The sequence below is a fragment of the Clavelina lepadiformis genome, chromosome 7, assembly GCF_947623445.1.
Source record: "Clavelina lepadiformis chromosome 7, kaClaLepa1.1, whole genome shotgun sequence".
NCBI lineage: Eukaryota > Metazoa > Chordata > Ascidiacea > Aplousobranchia > Clavelinidae > Clavelina > Clavelina lepadiformis.
The window spans coordinates 20,100,656-20,119,184 of record NC_135246.1 but is presented as its reverse complement, the minus strand read 5'-3'; the positions used below and the strand labels follow the sequence as shown (position 1 = coordinate 20,119,184).

The 18,529-nt window shown below is 42.6% G+C and overlaps 2 protein-coding genes across 2 annotated transcripts; both read left to right on the top strand.

The window, feature by feature from the left end:
• The first annotated feature begins 2 nt into the window (after positions 1-2).
• Positions 3-5,858, top strand: LOC143464653 (lon protease homolog 2, peroxisomal-like). The gene is made up of 16 exons (XM_076962555.1): positions 3-145; positions 407-517; positions 731-891; positions 1,335-1,562; positions 1,751-1,844; positions 1,966-2,124; positions 2,552-2,613; positions 2,774-2,895; positions 2,989-3,227; positions 3,329-3,466; positions 3,603-3,787; positions 3,860-4,087; positions 4,262-4,337; positions 4,434-4,688; positions 4,901-5,082; positions 5,196-5,858. Exons 1-16 carry the CDS (start codon positions 52-54, stop codon positions 5,451-5,453), a joined length of 2,592 nt encoding a protein of 863 aa, XP_076818670.1. The 5' UTR covers positions 3-51; the 3' UTR covers positions 5,454-5,858.
• A 2,922-nt stretch (positions 5,859-8,780) lies between these two features.
• Positions 8,781-18,305, top strand: LOC143465125 (endosome/lysosome-associated apoptosis and autophagy regulator family member 2-like). The gene is made up of 21 exons (XM_076963292.1): positions 8,781-9,021; positions 9,111-9,237; positions 9,348-9,543; positions 9,846-9,993; positions 10,298-10,384; positions 11,619-11,727; positions 11,825-12,066; positions 12,143-12,320; positions 12,438-12,565; positions 12,696-12,878; positions 13,315-13,440; positions 13,585-13,684; positions 13,986-14,170; positions 14,334-14,456; positions 14,629-14,758; positions 14,845-14,989; positions 15,320-15,427; positions 15,613-15,739; positions 15,815-15,996; positions 16,455-16,617; positions 16,731-18,305. The coding sequence occupies exons 1-21, from the start codon at positions 8,935-8,937 to the stop codon at positions 16,785-16,787; spliced, it is 2,931 nt and encodes a 976-aa protein (XP_076819407.1). The 5' UTR covers positions 8,781-8,934; the 3' UTR covers positions 16,788-18,305.
• Positions 18,306-18,529: the final 224 nt, after the last annotated feature.

Here is an 18,529-nt window from a genome sequence, read left to right as displayed (position 1 = left end):
TTCAGGCAACTTTAAACTTGAAAACTTGTAGGTTTAGTTTAGATTTGCAAGATGTCATCAAAGAACATGCAGCTGCCAGCGAGACTTCCACTCTTACTGGTTGGAGATAACGTTCTCATGCCTGGATCGTCAAGAAGAATAAAAGGTTGGCCGATGAGCTGACACTATTATTGGGCTGATATTATCTATACGTGTTATTACTATATACAGTATATCTGGTATGGTCTATGGATGTGTGTTTCAAAAGTCTGATATCTGTTATGTTTTCTTTGTAAACCTGCCGTACATGTATTTTACACGCCATGCAGTGGCATATATTGGTTCCAAGTTAGATTTTGTTGTAAACACTTTAATGCCTTGGCGAATTGCTGCTTTTTGACTGGACTGAAATTTCTCTGAATTACAGTGGACACCCCTCGTAACGTGAGCTTGGTGAAGGAATACCTTCTTCGAAGCGCATCACTTCGAAATACGATTATTGGTGTTATTCCTGAAACTGTTGACCCCGATGTTGCTGGTAAGACTTTGTGACTCTATAATTTAACAATCACCTGTTTCTGTTTAACATCGTCGTTATATTGGTCCACTGAAGATGGCGCCACCTGTAGAAATAATGGGCTTGATGTTCGCTACAGAACATGGTTCTGTGAAGTCTCCTCATAAGCAAGTGTTGTGTTTTCTCATTTGATTATTTATCACTTGTGTGAATGTGTGTGTTGTCTTCACACAGATGAGAGTCCCGACAACGTCCATCGCATCGGCACCGCTGCCATGGTGGTGCAGGTGGTCGGCTCCAACTGGCCGCGAGCTCATTACACTCTGCTTGCTCATGGCTTGTGCAGGTTCAGTGTCGACAACATCATGAGAGACTCACCGTTCATGACCGCGAAGGTGAAAACACATTTGTTTCCATCCGAGTAGTTACATAATTATCATCAATAATCTTGATATATTGTTCAATTTGTTACGACCTTAAGAAGGTTGCAAAGAAATGGCTTCAAAAACAAAAGAATCTTTCATGTGATTGACGAGTAGGAATGCCTTTAAACGTCCATGTATTATGTAATACATTGTCTTGGTTAATCTTTGACTAACTTTGTGTTTGCTTGAACGAGGTATGCAAAGTTACGAGTGTAAATTACAACGTCATGCTGTAGCATGTTGTTAATCTATGAAATACATTTGCCAAGTTCAATATCGATGAAGCACAAAATTTTACTAAATGAACCAATTTTACTGCCTATTAAAAGTCATTGCTGAAGGTCCTACTTCACAAAAACCAAATCCTTGTCTTCGAGTTTCATTGATCAAAACAAGATCTTGATCTCGCGCAGGTGACCAGGATGGGGAAGTGGCCGACTGATCCAGACGGCATCGAGGAGGAGGCGGTGTCTGACCTCGCATCCCAGCTCCGGAACGATGCACTCCTGCTTGTCAATGCTCTCGACATGTCGGCGCCGATTGTCTCCAAGCTGCGATCTCTCCTCGGCAGATTGCCCGACCACACTCTGCCTGACGTCATCGCCGCCATCGTGCGATCGTCCCCCGAGGAGAAGTTAAAGGTTGTTGACGTCATCTCTAATCCGCTGTTACTTGTGATGAGTCATCATTAAACCTTTATAATGGGAATTCACTCGAGTTTTTCTATTTTTGAAATCTGGTTTCTGCGGTTTTGAAGAGATTACCACCTGAACAAGTCGATTAAATTTTACAAAATCGACTTTAAATCGGGGAAATTTTATTTTCCCAGATACTTGATGCCATGGATTTAGAAGAAAGACTTCGTCGAACTTTGCCGCTCATTCTGCGCCAGTTGGAGAGCATCAAACTCGTGAAGGGAAATGGCGAGTGACGTCTTCTTTTTGATTCTTGTTGTTGGATTTTTGTCGTCATTTTTGGTCCATTTTCTCGATATTTTCTGCATCAACACAATCAGTAGTTGACTAAATATTTTTGTAAACTCAGGCAAACAAAGAAACCGACCAGCTAACCAGGACAGTGGATTAACTGACGACATACAGGACTTGATTGTTCCACGTAATAATGAACGAAGAGGCAACCAGGTCAACAAAGGTCGTCGCTTCCCGGCAATTATGACGAAGGATGACGACACAGACGACGAAGGTGCCAGATAAAAATCAAATTTTTTCTCAGACTTAATTCTCCTAGAACTTACACTTGAGCCCGACCCATTGTTCGGTCTGTGACGTCACTTATTGCACTTCCCTTCTAAAAACCTTTCTCTGGTTCACTGCTCTCATTCTAACCGAGACAATCGCGAGTGAATATGCTGACTCATCGCAGTCTATGAGCTCAGTGACTCGTCACAATGGTCTTTCATGATCAATTTTAATTAAATAGACGAAAGATGCCACGTCACTTTCTACTTGATTAAAACCAGTAAACTTATCCTGGATTGGCAAAGAAATTAACGCGGTTATGACGCAATAGACACGTCGGTGACGTCAGCGGTCGATGTCAAGTTCAACGGCGGCAGGATTATGTTAGTCTTGTACACAGGGGCATGGGGCTTATATCTGTTGTTTTTTAGACGAACTTCAGACTTTGGAAAGAAAGTTAAACTCGTCAGGATTGCCGAACGAAGTTCTCAAGGTAACGTCACGTTTGTTTATCTCAACTTTGTGACGTCATATTCACCGCCTATTTATTCGAGTCATCGAACGTAAACCTCGGCCTCGATAAATGACGTAAAAGGATGACTTTTGTGTTTCTTTGATTTATCGCGACCTAACTCTTCCTATTATGACGTCAGGTGGCGAACAGAGAGATGAAGAGGTTGCGGAAGATGCCAAGCGCCCTCCCAGACCACGCCCTCACGCGGAACTACCTGGAGCTACTCACCGAGCTGCCCTGGAACAACTCGACCAAGGACAGGTGACCTCTGACCTCTGACCTCTGTGACCTTGCTCGATAATTTATCGATGCTCATGTTTGACTAAAACTTGAACCTGAACTCGGTCCTTTCAGACTCGACCTTGAGAAGGCCAAACTTGACCTCGATGAAGATCATTACTCGATGGACAAACTTAAAAAGCGGGTTCTAGAATATCTGGCCGTTCGCCAACTGCAAAGTCACGTGAAGGGAAAGTCCCAAAACGTCAGAAGTCCGATCCTCTGCTTCGTGGGTCCCCCCGGGGTCGGGAAGACGAGTGTGGGGCGATCGATCGCGAGAACTCTGGGGAGAAAGTTCCATCGAATATCGCTCGGTGCGTGTCCGGCTGCTTCAATGATTTAATGTTGCGGTGCTTCGCTTTTTTGTTCTGAGAATCTCCAGCTCTGTAAATTTAACTTTAAACTCTGCACTAAGGGGGGGTGTGCGACCAGTCCGATATCAGAGGTCATCGAAGGACATATGTTGGCAGCATGCCGGGAAGAATCGTCAGCGGGTTGAAAACTGTCGGAGTCAACAATCCCGTCTTCTTACTCGATGAAGTCGACAAGCTCGGTATGCCGGGGAATCCCCACCAAGCTGCGCCTGCTTTTAATTTGACTCTCGCCGCCAATTTTGCCCCAAATAAGATTTTAACGCGCTGGGGAGTTTAATTCCTCACTCTAAGTAATTCAAATCTTGTGTGTCGCAGGGAAGGGGCTTCAGGGTGACCCTGGGGCAGCTCTGTTGGAGGTGCTGGACCCCGAACAGAACCACACCTTCGTCGACCACTACCTGAACGTGCCCTTTGACCTCTCGTCGGTGTTGTTCATAGCAACCGCCAACACCGCATCCACCATTCCCCCAGCCCTCCTCGATAGAATGGAGGTCATAGAGGTGAGCATTGTGACGTAATAACGTAATCGTTGACGACGATCCTCAGCCATTCAACTGCTCATCTCCTCATAGGTTCCCGGGTACAGTCAGGAGGAGAAGTTAACCATCGCCAAGAGACATCTCCTCCCCAAGCAGCTCTCGGCTCACGGACTCCCATCCAGCGATGAGGAAGACTCCGGCATCTGCGTCGGAGTCACCGACAACGCCCTCACAAACACGATCGCGTCTTACACTCGCGAGGCCGGAGTTCGTGACCTCGACCGGAAGCTGGCCGCTCTGTGTCGCGCAGTAGCCCTCAATGTGCGTCACGTGACTGCGTAATAAGATGTCGTTGCGCTACGTCATAATAACACAATCGCTGTAGGAAGTTTAACAATGGTGGTTGCGTAACAGAATTCGAGTTTCAGTTACATCATCACCCTGGTCATACTTGATAGGATTTACTTTGAACTTGATGTGACGTATTACTTTCAGGTTGCCAAGCAACAAGGCAAGCGAGCGGGCAAGCTGGAGATATTTGTCGACGAGACCGACCTCAAAGATATTCTCGGTATGATCGATAAATCACTTTTGCTCTGGCACCTGGCTTTATTTGCTCATAGATGACATTGTGGTGACGTCATATAGTGAATTATTATTGTGTCAGGACCACCCAAGTTCGATCAAGAAAACGCCCAACACCTGACCAGGCCTGGCGTGGCGGCTGGCCTGGCTTGGACGCGGACTGGAGGTGAGATTTTGTACGTGGAAGCCTCCAGGATGAAAGCAGGAGGTGACGGAGGGGCTGGCACTGGTCGGATGACCCTTACGGGGCAGCTGGGTGACGTCATGAAGGAATCAGCGCAGTTAGCGATAAGCTGGCTCCGAAGCAACGCCGATATGCTGGGGATTTCCCATGGAGGTCAGTGGCTTGACGACTCCATAAAGATAATGATATAAAATTTAAATGAAGTGTCGATGGGTCTTCAGTAAATTATTTTTTAACATGCCATCTATCACCAGTGGGCGCTCGTACGTGCGTCACATTGCGCACGTTTTTGTTTTGTTTTCCATAAAAATATGATAAAATGAAAATATTTTGCGCGACACTCATGACGTGATCTTCTCGCACAGAGAAGAGCATCATCGAAGGCACCGACCTTCACCTGCACTTCCCCGCCGGGGCTGTGGGCAAGGACGGCCCCTCCGCCGGTGTAACCATAGTAACCGCCCTGGTGTCCCTCTTCAGCGGGAAGCTGGTTCGCTCCGACCTCGCCATGACGGGCGAGATCACTCTACGCGGCCTGGTGCTGCCGGTTAGTCCCGCGTCGATAAATTTTGAAGCTTGAATGTGACGTCAGTGATAATTTGCATCTCACCTCGTCTCTAGGCAACGACTTATGTCATAAAACCCTTGTTTCCCGCACAGGTCGGCGGCATCAAGGAAAAGGTCCTAGCAGCCCACCGCGCCGGCATGAAGCGGATCTTACTACCCAAGCGTAACGAACGTGACGTAAACGCTGACATCAGCGATGACATAAGAAAGACGTTGAGCATTACGTTTGTGTCTACGTTGGAAGATGTTCTGGCGGAAGCTTTCGAAGCCGACAACGACGATTTCTTCACCACTAGCGGCATCCTCGGCTCCAAGGATGGATTGAAAGCTCCACCAACATCCAAGTTATAAGTTGTTCAAATCGCTTCTATGATTTATGTTCATTTATTCGATTCCTTGTGAATTTATTAATTTCTTCCATGTTTGTGATCTTGCGACATAATCTCGACACTTTTGAACAATCCAGGGAGCTAACACGCAGCTAAGCGTTGCAAATCATTCTGGTGGTTATCTTTGGGCGTTAATTTTGATCATTGTTGGCGTCTCAGTTGTTTCAGTGATCCCCCATTCACAAGTTTTTCTATCTTCGCCTGACTTGGTGCTTTTAAACTCTGCTGCGACACTTTGCAAAATACTTTCATGCAATTTGAAGCCTTGTATAATGTATATACGTCACAAGAAATTTGCGAAATCATTTTCTTCTGTCATAATGCTTTTTGCGCTTAATTTCGTGCAATAAAACCTGCAAATATTTCACTGTGTTGTTTGGATGTTGATCTTAGCACACCTGCCTGGAACGAACTTATCTGGCACCACGGCGAGAATAAAATACACTTATTTTACTAAAAACTTCAGGCTGAAGTGTGTAGTAACTGGCCTTTAATTTCGTGGTTTTGGATGCAAAGGCTACAAAAGATTTGGAGTTCAGTGTAATTTTTTTTTAGAAAACTGAGCGTAAGTCGATAGAATGGTATAGAATCAGGTATTACAGCCAGAGGTGGGCAGTCGGTACCTTGAAAGTACCGTCGGTATCGGTACTTGGTAAAAATTGTACCGACGGTTCCGGTATTTGGTACTATTTTAAAAAGTAGCTTGGTGCTTTGTCGGTACTCGGTACTTTTTGTGTAAAAGATGCTGCTCTAAATGCAATGTTTGCCGCTAGGTCAAAACATATTTGACGTAACTCGTTTGAAATTTTACTTGACATTTCTAAATCAATGAAGATCAGCAGATACTAAAATTTGTATTAAGGATTAATTGACATGTATTTTTGAAAACATACTTTTTAAAATTTTGTAATAATCACGTGAAAAGTAGCGAGTACCGGGATCGACTGAAATTTCTTAAAAAAGGTAATTCGGTACTTTTTTTTTTCAAAAGTACCGACGGTACCGGTATTGAAAAAGTACCGCGGTACCGGTACTGCCCACCTATGTCCTATGATGAAAACCAACATTAGTGTACAGACCACGACTGGTTAAATACGAATACCGTTTATGACCGGGCTCACCAGGCGTCACCAAGATAAAACAATTGTGCTTGAAAAACCCCAACATTTAACTTAAAATATGCATCTTTACAACTGGATTTAGTTAAATTTCTTCAAATTAAAAACACTTCTTTTACAATTGAAATTAGTTAAATTTCTTCGATTTAAAAACACTTCTTTTACAACTGAAATTAAGCAAAATTTCTAAACCAACAGCGATATATTGCCGATGTCAAGTTTTAGCTAGTTATGACGTATGACCATAAACGAATGACGTCACCAGGTATAATCTGAAGAATATTCATTTTATGGTCAATTGGTTCCTTTGCAAAGAATTTAAAATGGATGAAATGGGAACGTAATAGGGGTAATATGGTTCACTGACCATGAAAAAAGTCTGAACAAAGCTTTAGTAAAGTTAGCTCGGAAACACCATTTATAGTGCAGGCGTTCTTGTGTTAGATAATATTCATTGCACTTGCTGTACTCGACCCGAAAAAGTCAAACTCGTGTGATCCAGAGTTCTATTCAAACATCAGCACGTAGCCTATATCAGTATAGTATAGGAAGGCTGCTTGCCAATAATATCGGATATCTGCCTATAGTACCGTCAACCGGGGTTACTATGATAAGATTCAGGACATTTCTTTGCCTCCTCTCTCACATGTTGCTCAAAAAGGGTCTGTTTCTTGAATGAGTAACACTTTGGTCCTAAGCTTCTCAAAAAAATAGAAAAAATTCATTTTTATGTTTTCACACTTTTTTTATTCAACTTTAAAAAATTATCGTAGTAGCCCCTGGGTTGGGGCTACTACAATAATACATTGTAAATACCTAAAATGTTCATTGTAGCCCTCCCTTGGGGCTTTTTTAATAGTTTTTTGCATTAAACAAAACATCACAGCAATAAAAAACATAAGTGTCAAAAAAACATTGTTAAGCACAGCTGCAATAATCGGAGGCACTCAATCCACCATTGTCTCTGAGGCAGATTTTGTGATACCACAAATCACAATTGTCACATCCCTCCCAATCCACATCTCTGCTTCTACCTCGTGGAGGGTCCAAGAGGTTGCAGATGACGCAAACTTCATGATGAAATTGCTGCTCCTGGAGTTATCTTGGGACCACGTTTTCTTGATGCTGTTTGTCTTGGTGAAATATATTCCTCAAGCATTGTGGCGACTGCATTACCAAGCACTTCTTGAACTGGCTGAGAATTGGCAGGTGGCAGTCGCTTCAGCACTTGCTCTCGGTCTTTTGGGAAAATTCCACAGGCTTTAAACCCTGCGACCAAATTTTGCTGCTTTTCGTTCAACCCATCACAGAGTCTTTTGAGCAACATAGGAAAAATATTCTTCGGAATGGAGTTTTTGGAACGACTCTCTTTCCTCCATTCTGCTAAAATTCGACGCCACATTCGTTTACCTGGCCCAAAGACACTGACGTCCAATGGTTGAAGGAGATGCGTCGCATTCGGAAGCAGGCTAACAAACTTAATGTCATTTTCCTCACAAGCCTTCAAGACTGTTTCACTAAAATGAGAGGCCAAGTTGTCACCCAGCATAATCTTGGTACCTGGAGTGTCCTTGACAACTTCCAGAAACAAACCAAAAAACCATTTTTCAAACAAAGAAGCGTCAAACCAACCACTCACGGAATGGTCGTATAAAGCATTTTGGGGTCCATTTCGAGTCCACTCTGCATAAAGATTCTTTGACTTATAAACAGTCATTGGTGGCAAAAACTGCCCTGCACCATTTCCGCAAAACATTACGCTTATAGCCTGTTTGGACGAGGCTATTTTCCTTTCTACACGTCTCAGTCCGCCATAGTAGTATTACCATAGTTATTACCATAGTAGCCCCCAAAATCAAAGTAGCCCCGGTTGACGGTAGGTTTAGCTTATATACAGCTGCTGCACCTGCATGTAACTCGTTGTTTGCTGAAGTGAACTGCATTGTTGGGGACACTGTATTTTAAATTTCAAGCGTTTAGTGTGCCTTAAACTGTTAATATTACTGTGTAATTACGCACTTTCACTGCGTCTGAGCATTTTTGCGCTCAGCACTTGTCGTTTTTGATTGTTTGGCGAACTTAAGATCTTGCTGAAAACGGCCGTACTATGTAGTCCGTCATAGTTGAAAAAGGCCTATAGCCTATACTGATATAATATGAAGCAATAATTGCATTCAGGGTAATTTTTTCAGGCACACACAGTTATGTTTATTTTGCCCATTTAAGATCAAAGATCTTGCACTAAATAATCTGCACAACCGGTAGATAGTTAGGTTAGGGTAGCTGTAGAAGAACAAGTAGCATTGTGACATCACTGTAAGCAGCATGGACAAGCATCTGGTTCTGCAAATCTTGACCATTTGTTTATCAACGTCTTGTGTCTTCGCTGCCGATGTGCCACCATGTGTAGAGGTGGGTTTCAAATTGTAATTAAAAATATCTTATCTAGTTAAAGATTCGTCAGAGGCGTCGTAGCAAAAATTTTTTACTTCTTCACGCAGCACGAAACTGTTTTCACTTACACTGAGTGTGACAGCCGTAATGGCAGGTGGAGAGTTCAAGTTCCTAAGAACCCTGACCATTGTGAAATTAAGAACCCTACAGCACCCGTCCGAGGAAAAAATTGTGGTAAGATGTTGATGTTATTTTCACGTGTTTACTCTGCCTGACTGGAGATGAATGAATTACACTCGACATTCTGAAGTTGTTTGACAATTAACATTTTGCGTTATCTGTAGATTTCTCGTGCATTGCCGGCCAATTCCTCGACCTCAAAACCCAGCAATGCAAGGAGTGTCCCGTTGGGACATATTCGCTCGGGAGCGGGATAAGGTTTGATAACTGGGAGGAGCTCCCCGACAGATTCACTTCAAGCTCAGAATCAATCCACTTCTCTCCATACGGCTACCACTCCAAAGTCCACAACTGCTCCTTGTCAGTTAAAATCATTGTTTTTCTTTGTCTACAGATAGTGGTTTAACATAGTAATTGTATAGATATTAACATACTGTGGCACCACCAGGCACATTAACAATAAACCCAACAAATACAACAGTGAAGAATTGTTAGGTTGTTCTGTATGCAGTTATCTATATACTGGCAGGTGTCCTTAACTACTTGAACATTTCTAACCACATTTATGGGCGCTTACTTGCTGTTTAGCTCGTTGAATCTCAGATTACTGATCTGTGTGCTGCCAACACTTCATGCCAACTCGAATGTTCTTGTTCATTCAGATCAAAGTGGTCACCCGCTGGCCATTATGTCGTCTCCAACGACGACGACTGCACAAGTTCGTTATCTTACGTTGTAGAATTGCGACAAGCCGGCGCTGTTTCATTCAGCTACCAGTACCCCGATGATGATGTCATATTTCATTTCTATGTGAGGAATTAATTATGGCTCGTGAAATTATTTCATCCAGAATTTCACTTTTTTTAAATTGTTTTGTTGAAAATCGATATTAGAGCCGAAAAACTAGAAATGATTTCATTTGCAGATGTCTGAATTTCCACTGAAAATGAGTTGAGCATAACTTTAAACATCGGGAAACGAAATAATTTCTAGTTTCTTGGCTTCTTTGTTTATTCTTCAAATTACTTTCTCTGCCCAACGCTGTCCTCCGGGGGCATAATTTTTTCGTTCATGATGTGATAGTTACAACCCAGGCATCGTTGATGTGTTGCAGGTGCAGAATGGTCAATGTGAGACTGTCCATGAGCAAAACACAGACGTATTTCTAAACACTACGGGAACTGGCTGGAAGCAGTGGAGAGTGAGTCCATGATTTATCAATTCTAGTATTATGGTTTCTATAAAATAAGTAAAGAATTATGTGCCCATATGAAAGCCTGATTGTGTAGTAGGTATGATGTAACAATCCTTTGACTCTTAGTAGAGTCATTTCATGTATAATCAACCAGGTCCTGTAGCCACTAGTCATAGATTTTGATGGTTTGGATTTATGTCGTAGAGCTTCAAAAAACTTGAGATTTAAAAAAGATATGTTTTAATTATCTCCAGCCGTTATTGCGTTTTGAACCTTCCACCACTTGAGGGATATCACGTTGGTGGGCACTGGTCACGCTTAGTGATTTTCTTCAATATCTTTATTTCTGAAGGCAGAATAACAAAACAAATGTCATTTTTTCCATTTTTGGAGTCAGGGAATTCATTTCAGCAGTTGAAGAGTCTCTAAAACATCTCCTTCACGTAATAAATTAGGTTTTTTGAATAAAGATCAAAGGTCAAGTTGATGACGCAATTAGAAAAATACCAATGATCACCGAAACAAAATTTTTGAAATTTTTTGTAGAATGGTTAAAGTATTTTCATATACACGGTTAACACGGTGACTGCATTTGCAAGATTGATTGATTTTTCGCTTTCCGATATAATCCTGATACCCCGCTAAACCAACATTTTATGACGAAACAAAGTGGTCCGGATTAACGAGTTCTCACTGTATATACATATATCCATATATGCAACATGTATCAAAACCATCAAAATCTGTGACTAATGGTTACAAAATTTAAAAAAATTGGTTGATTAAACATGGAATGACTCAGTCATGATATGGTTGTGCAAAATTACGCATATTGGATCCCTGTTTGAAAAATCCCACAAACATTTTCCATATCACGCCATTGTCTTGGTGTCTATGACGTCAAAACTATGAGGAAGTGTGTTTCGTAACCTGAGATCTGCATTGAAATTTAACCTCTTCTGTTCAATGCAATTTAATGTCCGATTCATCACGGAACACGGCCGCCTATGCCCTTCCACTGCCAATTATTCATGTATTGACACTTACTTACAACGCAGTACTCTGTGTTTAGTGACTTTTATTTTGCTGGTTTTTGTCTGCGTAATTGCTGACGGTGATGCGCTTAAAAGCTTCATCATCATCTGTGGTGTTCTTCCCTTGGTAGTATATCCAGCCATTGATAACGTGGGCTTTGTTATGCGAGTCTTCTAACACTTAGATTTGATTCAAACTTGAGCAGGCAACCTTGAAGAAGGGTCCCAACGTCCTGTACTGGAAGACAACCGGCATTCTGCTCGGAGATAAAACGAAACTGAGCCCCGTGCTGATCCGTGACATCGAAATAACAGGTTGGAAGGTTTCCGCTTTGTCAAAATAATTTCTCTCATGTCACCTTTCATACTGATTAAAACCTGTCACTGATCGATCCCTGTTTTATGTTTCCAGGTGTGTCATACACCACCGAGTGTGTGAAGTGTCAGGCGGGGTTCTTTGCTTCGTCGCGGGGCTCGCACTGGTGCACCCCATGTCCCCCCAACACCCATAGCTTGCCTGGGGCGTCAATATGTGAACCCTGTGACCCAGAGACGCAATATGCCCCCGCTGCTAACCAGGAATGCCTTGAGAAGCCGCCTTGTATGGAGAAGGACTACTTTGCAACACACACAGCTTGTAACGAGAACAAAACAGTGAGTTGCTCAAGAAATGATCTCGTGCGTTACAATATCAAGCCCTGTTCAATATCTCTCATGATTCTACTTGCAGACAATGATAATGTACCGGTGGGCTGAACCCAAAATCTGTCTCGACACGCTCGAGGATTCAGTTAAACTGCCGCCCTCTGGTGAGGAGAAGCCTTGTTCCCCGTGCAACCCCGGATTTCACCCGACTGAGATGGGGTGTGAACCGTGCAAGTCAAACAGCTACTCCAACGGCACACATCGTATGTTTAGACGTGAATTATTAGAAGAAAATCTTATGCTGCAACTGTGACTCAGCAGCTGCAGCATGACACGGTTCACTGGTTCCTCATAAACGTTGTTGTGGCTCGTTTCCGCAGATTGTCTCCAGTGTCCGGCCAGCACCTCCCCACAATATGGGTTCTTCTACCTCTGGTGGGATCACCTTCCCGACCTGATGAAGACTTCTTGCATCAGCTTGTCACAGACCGATTGCGACCAGGACCTGGTACCTGCCGCTCATGTCGAACAACTTGTCATTATTAATCATGAAATAAACAGAATTATATCTGGGATATCCCTACTTACGAGTCACGACAAACTTGCTTGACAGTGGCTTGACTAATAATGCATCGCAGGGCTGGGAGGTTGTGGGGGACCAGGTGCGCACGACCAACGTGGACTCTGGGGAAGCTTACCTGGTCCTCATCCTCTCCATCGCGTCTGGTTTCATGGAGCCGGATGATTTTGAAGTGTACGGCACCATCACCTTCGTCTTTGAACTTGAATGTGAAGATGATTGTCAACTCTACTTCATGAAGGTGAGTGGTGTGGGGGGTTTCGATGAGCACCTGCACTAACTCTGGCAGGAAGCCAAGTGGTATTTTGGTGCCATCTCGCAACTGTCTCACTGATTGCATAAACATGTGAATTTGCATCGGGTCATTCATTTTTATCTGACGCTTCACTTTGGAACTCCATAAAGTAAAGAAAACACTTCTAGTTGGTTTGATAACTATAGTTGCTACATGTGTGCTGTTAATGGCTTTGGCACCTCCAAAACCAGTTTTGCAGGAAAACTGTCACGTCTAACTTATCACATAATGATAAGAGCATTTTGGATGTGCTGTTGAATTGTCGTAGAGTTTTGATGTTGCGTCTTCGTCTCTCCACCTGCATTCACATTGTTATATCATTGTGATGCTATTCTGTTGTTAAAAGCGCATTGTGATGTCAGAATACATACTTTTTATCCAGGATGTTAAAAAGAAAGAGACAACAGTGGTGGATAGTTGGCGGGGCAACCAAAAGAAACAAACATACTCTTACAATGTCATGAAGAACGACACAGCTCTATCATTCACGTGGGCCTTCCAGAAAAAGGTATCGTCTCTTTGATTCATATTGTTTGAGAATTGCATGTTGGAGCTGGCACGGTTTTTTGAATGACAAAGTTTAGAAACGACGAAGTTGTTATTTATTGGGAAATTATACTTTATGTTGTTTATGTTGTGTTGATGTGAGTAGAGCGCGTCAGACAGAGCAGGCATCTTCCTGGTGAATGCCACAAACGTCATTGGCTCACCGGCTGACTCGTGCACGCCCTGCGCTGCTGCCAATGTACAAGGTAGGTGGATTGCGTGTCATCAGACTGATGAAGATGTTGTCGCTAACATGACAGTAGCAACCAAGCCTTCGAATCTGTGATTTGCAAACTTTGATTTTCTTTGAAAATACTCGCAATCATCAAAACCAACCTTAACTACAACGAGATCCTGACATCAATTATCATGATGACATGAGAATGAATGAAACATTTGCATTTTATTTGTGTAGCAAATGATGGCTTGATTTGAAAAGTTGCTGCTTCAAGTTTAGCTTTGTCATTATTACTCATCACTTTCTTACCAGTGATGTTCATTGACCAGACACCAGATGCATACCGTGTCCAGTGGGCAACTACCTGGACGATGATGCGCGGACGTGCAAGGCGTGCACCGGCAACACGAGGTTGAACGCAGGCAAGAACGGATGCGAAGAGTGCGGGGAGGGCACCAGGGCGGTCGGCGACAACACAAGATGCAACAACAATTGTCATTTTCTCTCAGATAAGGTGAGCAAGTGTCTTTGACTTAACTCGCTTTCAAGATGCAAGTTGACAGTTTTGCTGCAAAGATTCTATTCTTTTGTTGTTGTTTTTTAGTTTTCTGTCAATTCTATTTTATTTTTCTAAATTGTTCTTTTTTATTTTCTAAAACATCTTTCAACTCTCCCAGGTCGGACGACATTACAACTTCAGTGCTTTATCCGGGTCAATGTCTGTTATGACACCTCCGAGCTTCACGAGCACGGGGAAGAAGTACAACCACATGTACAACATCAGCCTCTGTGGGAACGAGGTGATGCTTGGACAGTCGGCTCATTAAATTCAACTTAAGATTTTAAGAACTTTCTTGAAGCATCGACAATTAAGTGACAAAACTTATCAATGCTGGTGCACAAAGACAAGATAAGACAGATCTTATGAAGTTATGTGAGTTTGTAGCATCATGATATTTGATGTCAATGCAGGGGAAGGGAAGAGCCGAATGCATCGACAATGTCACATTTGCTCACAGTGGACTTTTCAGTGGACAAAGTTTGAAGAAGTTGTCTGGGATGGTTTGCAGGTCGACCGCTGTCAATCTCGACTCTTCTACAGGTTTCATATTTCTTGTTTTGTGAGATATCTATGGTCTTAAATACCGTGGCTCTTTGTACAATTACTCAACTGAGCACGACTTGCAGGAGAGCGAATGTCCGTCCATTCCCAACCCATCATCCTCGCCTCCAGACTCGAGTCGGTGTCGCAGGAGCCGGTGTTGAACACAACTGATGAAATATTTCCAAAAGATGGCGCCACTGATTACAACGACGTTGTTTATTTTATGAGGTATCGTTCTTGAAAAGTAGACGTTACAGGAATTTTCGTTGAATCCGTTTTAAGAAGAAAGTGAATTAATGTTCTACATGTTCTGATACATCGACAACCTCAGCTCAAATCCCCGTGAATGAGTTTTGTTTGTTTCTGCATAGAAACTGTTACGTATTAGTTGTCCACATTATGAGTTATATCCCATCCCTAGTATTGCCCCAGGCTTGGAATAGTTGCTTATAATGCTCCAGGTACTGAGGTGTCACAAAGTTTATTCCTGCTTAATTAAGTCATTCTCCTCATTAAACTTTACACTTAAAATTAAAATTAACCAATATTCACGGTTAGCATGGACTGGGATGGGTCGGACGACTGCCCGGACGGCCGCCAGACTTTTGTTCATCTTCGTTGCGATCCGCGGCTCACTGATGGAAACGGAAGGCTCGAGATGCCAAAGTGAGTGCCATTAACCGCATCATGGTCTGCGTAGATGACGTACTCAGATTGTTCACCTCGTGCTTAATAATTTGAGCTCGTGCAACTGGCACTTTAACCCCGTGCCACCACATCCTTCCTCAATAACACGAGTATCATCATAATGGTGTCCAGTCTGGTGAGTTAATAATTCCGCTGCATTGAAGGAAATGTCCGGATGGTACGTGCGATGGATGCGACTTCTACTACCTCTGGCGATCATACGAGGCGTGCCCGATCTGCATCAAGGAAGATTTCATCGAAGTTGTCGGAGGATGCGAAAGCGGGAAGATCGTGAGTTGATTGATGGAGTTATGTGATGTTGATGCGATTAGTGGTGGGAGCGACATAAGCAATGTCTTCTGGAAGGTGACCAAGTACATCTGGAAGAGTTACCCGCGCAAGTGTCGTTCCGGAGTCGATCTTCCTGATGAAAAAGTCGAGAAATGCCACGACTACACCTTCTACATCCAGATCGGGATAGTGGGAGGAGTGTCTCTGCTCTTCATCATGTGCGCTGCCGTGTGTTGCCTCTGGAAGAAGAGCAAAAAGTAGGTTCTGGTGCAGCCTCGAATTTAGATTGCTACAACTTTTTTAACGCAATGGTTGTCATTCTGTGCAGTCACGTGGAAGCATGCACAGTCGTGGCAATCATTCATGCATATCGGCCTCAGCTTGATATAAGTGAGACCACTGGGCCAACAATGTGCTCTAATTATGTGCAATAATTACCCCAATGTCTCTGCTTTTGTTATGTAACAATTGACATTACCATGAATGTATGAAAACGTGTTTGCATGTTCTGTCGTCTGCTGATGGCGTGATCAGTGGTTCATCAACTGTCGCAGCCGGCACAGTGGGCACAAGCCCTGGTACATTAAGCTTGGATGCACTTAGGTTCAAGTCATTTTGCGGATGATGTCGATGATGATGATGTCATTTTGTGATTTAATCTTGTGAGAAAACTTAATTATACACCGGAGCATAAAGCCATCTCATTGTGGTTTAGGCTCGAGTACAAATATCACCGCCTCGTCTTGGACGGGAAGGGGGGAGCGAGTGGGGAATTACCCGCTGCCGATAGTTGCGCGATCTCGGACAGTGAGTCGGACTTTGAAGATCATTCTGACGAGGTTATCTTCCAGAAGAAGAAGGCACGACTCTTTGGAAAGGTCTGTGCTCGCCTATTTGCGTTTCTATCGACGAGATCTGATTAAATTTGATTCGAAATTGATTTTACCCAAGTTCAATATCTCGGCGCCATTGTTAATATCTTTCTACACAGAAATCTGTGACCGACTATGAAAGCGTTCTGCTTCAGCCTGTCACCACCGGTGTCTGATCGTCGCTTCTACAAATCTATACGCGGTACCTTCAGCTGCTGGAACTTGCTAAAAACTTCAGCTATCGTTAATAAATCTCGTCGTTGTATCCTGGTGCAGTAATTCAAGTTAAGTTTTTAATGTGTTCGCTGTTGGCAAATTTAAGTTGCAGTCTCACTTCAGTTGAAAACTTTGCGTGCAATTTCTTTTTTAAGCGATTCATCGTTGCTGATTAATCTTTTTATCACAGCGACATATCAAATTAGTGCACAATCCTGCTAATGGGTGCTTATGACGTTGCAAAACCTGTGTCTTCATATCATAGCGACCTTTGCTGTTTTAGTGTTTTTATCAGTCAGCTGTTACTGGCCTGGACTGCTTTGCAACCTGTTGCTAATACTTTGCAGTGTTTACTGTTGTCGTCTGTCACGTCATAATCATCATTCGTCATTTTGTATCGTTGCCCTTGTTAAAATGTATATGACGTCATATTGGACAAGGAAGGTTGAAATCGACTTTTGTTTTTTAAAAAAGTGGAACATGGCCGCTTACACTGGGTGGTAAATTCTCATCGCTCGAGCCCGGTAACAGCGATATTGTCGGTGCATTTTTATTTGTTTTCTAAAGTTTTTGTGACCTTGTCAAAATTTGGAGCTGCTCCATTGAAGAGCAGCAAGTGTCGTCCATACTTTGCCCAAGTTGTTGCCTCTATGCTGCTTATAGCCCGTGTAAGAGAATATCTTCAATTCGATGACTTTTGATGAAATCTTCAAGCGGTGTTTTTAATCTTTGGTGCAACTTTCATTCCTGGTCTGCGCTTCAGCCTTTTATCCGAATACTTCAAGAAATTGTTTAGCTATTTGCAGTGTTTTCATTTGCCGTGTTTTCTGACTTGGAGCAAAGTTTAATATTTTGCAGTCTTCAAATATTCCCAATGTTCCAAATGTTGCCGTCATTAACACTTGATAGAATCATGCCGTGCTTTAGAGATTAGTTGCTTCATAAAACGTCCCATGCAGTTGCCAATTATTTCTTTCCAGCTCCCGACTTCACTTTCCACATTTCCAGCGCAGTTTGTCACTTTCCGCCCTTATTTTGATAACGAACTTACTTTGCACTGATACAGCATTTGCACAGTAGCAAGTACAACAATCTGGCCGTATCGCACCATATATTCATTTTGCGCAAGTTTGTTTTGTTTTAGGAGGTGCCATTGTGTTATTCTTGTATTGAGCAGATGTCCTTGCAAGTTATCGTTGTAAATATCAAGTTATCATTTGCTGTTACTGTATCATAGTTACTGCTTGATCGTGTGTGCTGGTTTTCTTCAATGTTTCTGAACTTCTATGAATTATCCTTCATCAATTTGTCGTTATTTGTTTTGTATCATTGTGCTTTTGGTTATAAATCATAATGCTAGAAAGTTAATTTTGTAAACTTTTTTTTTACCTTTAATTAATCAGTCGTTTCCATACTATGATTTACCATCAATAATTTGTTTCAAAGCGTTTCATGAAATATAAGGGATTTGCAATTAAGAGCAACTTGTCCGAATAAAAGATATTTCTCTGACAATAGCAACAAGAAATTGACAAGATATAATTTTCCAACAGCTTTAAATAGGGTTGCAGCAAACTGGTTGGTCGCTACAAGAAGGCAACATTAATTGTAACATAAAAGCTGATGCCATGGTGACTGCCAAGGACAATCTGTGATGTTGTGTGGTTATATGATGATTAGATGGATGGGGCGACAAGAGCAT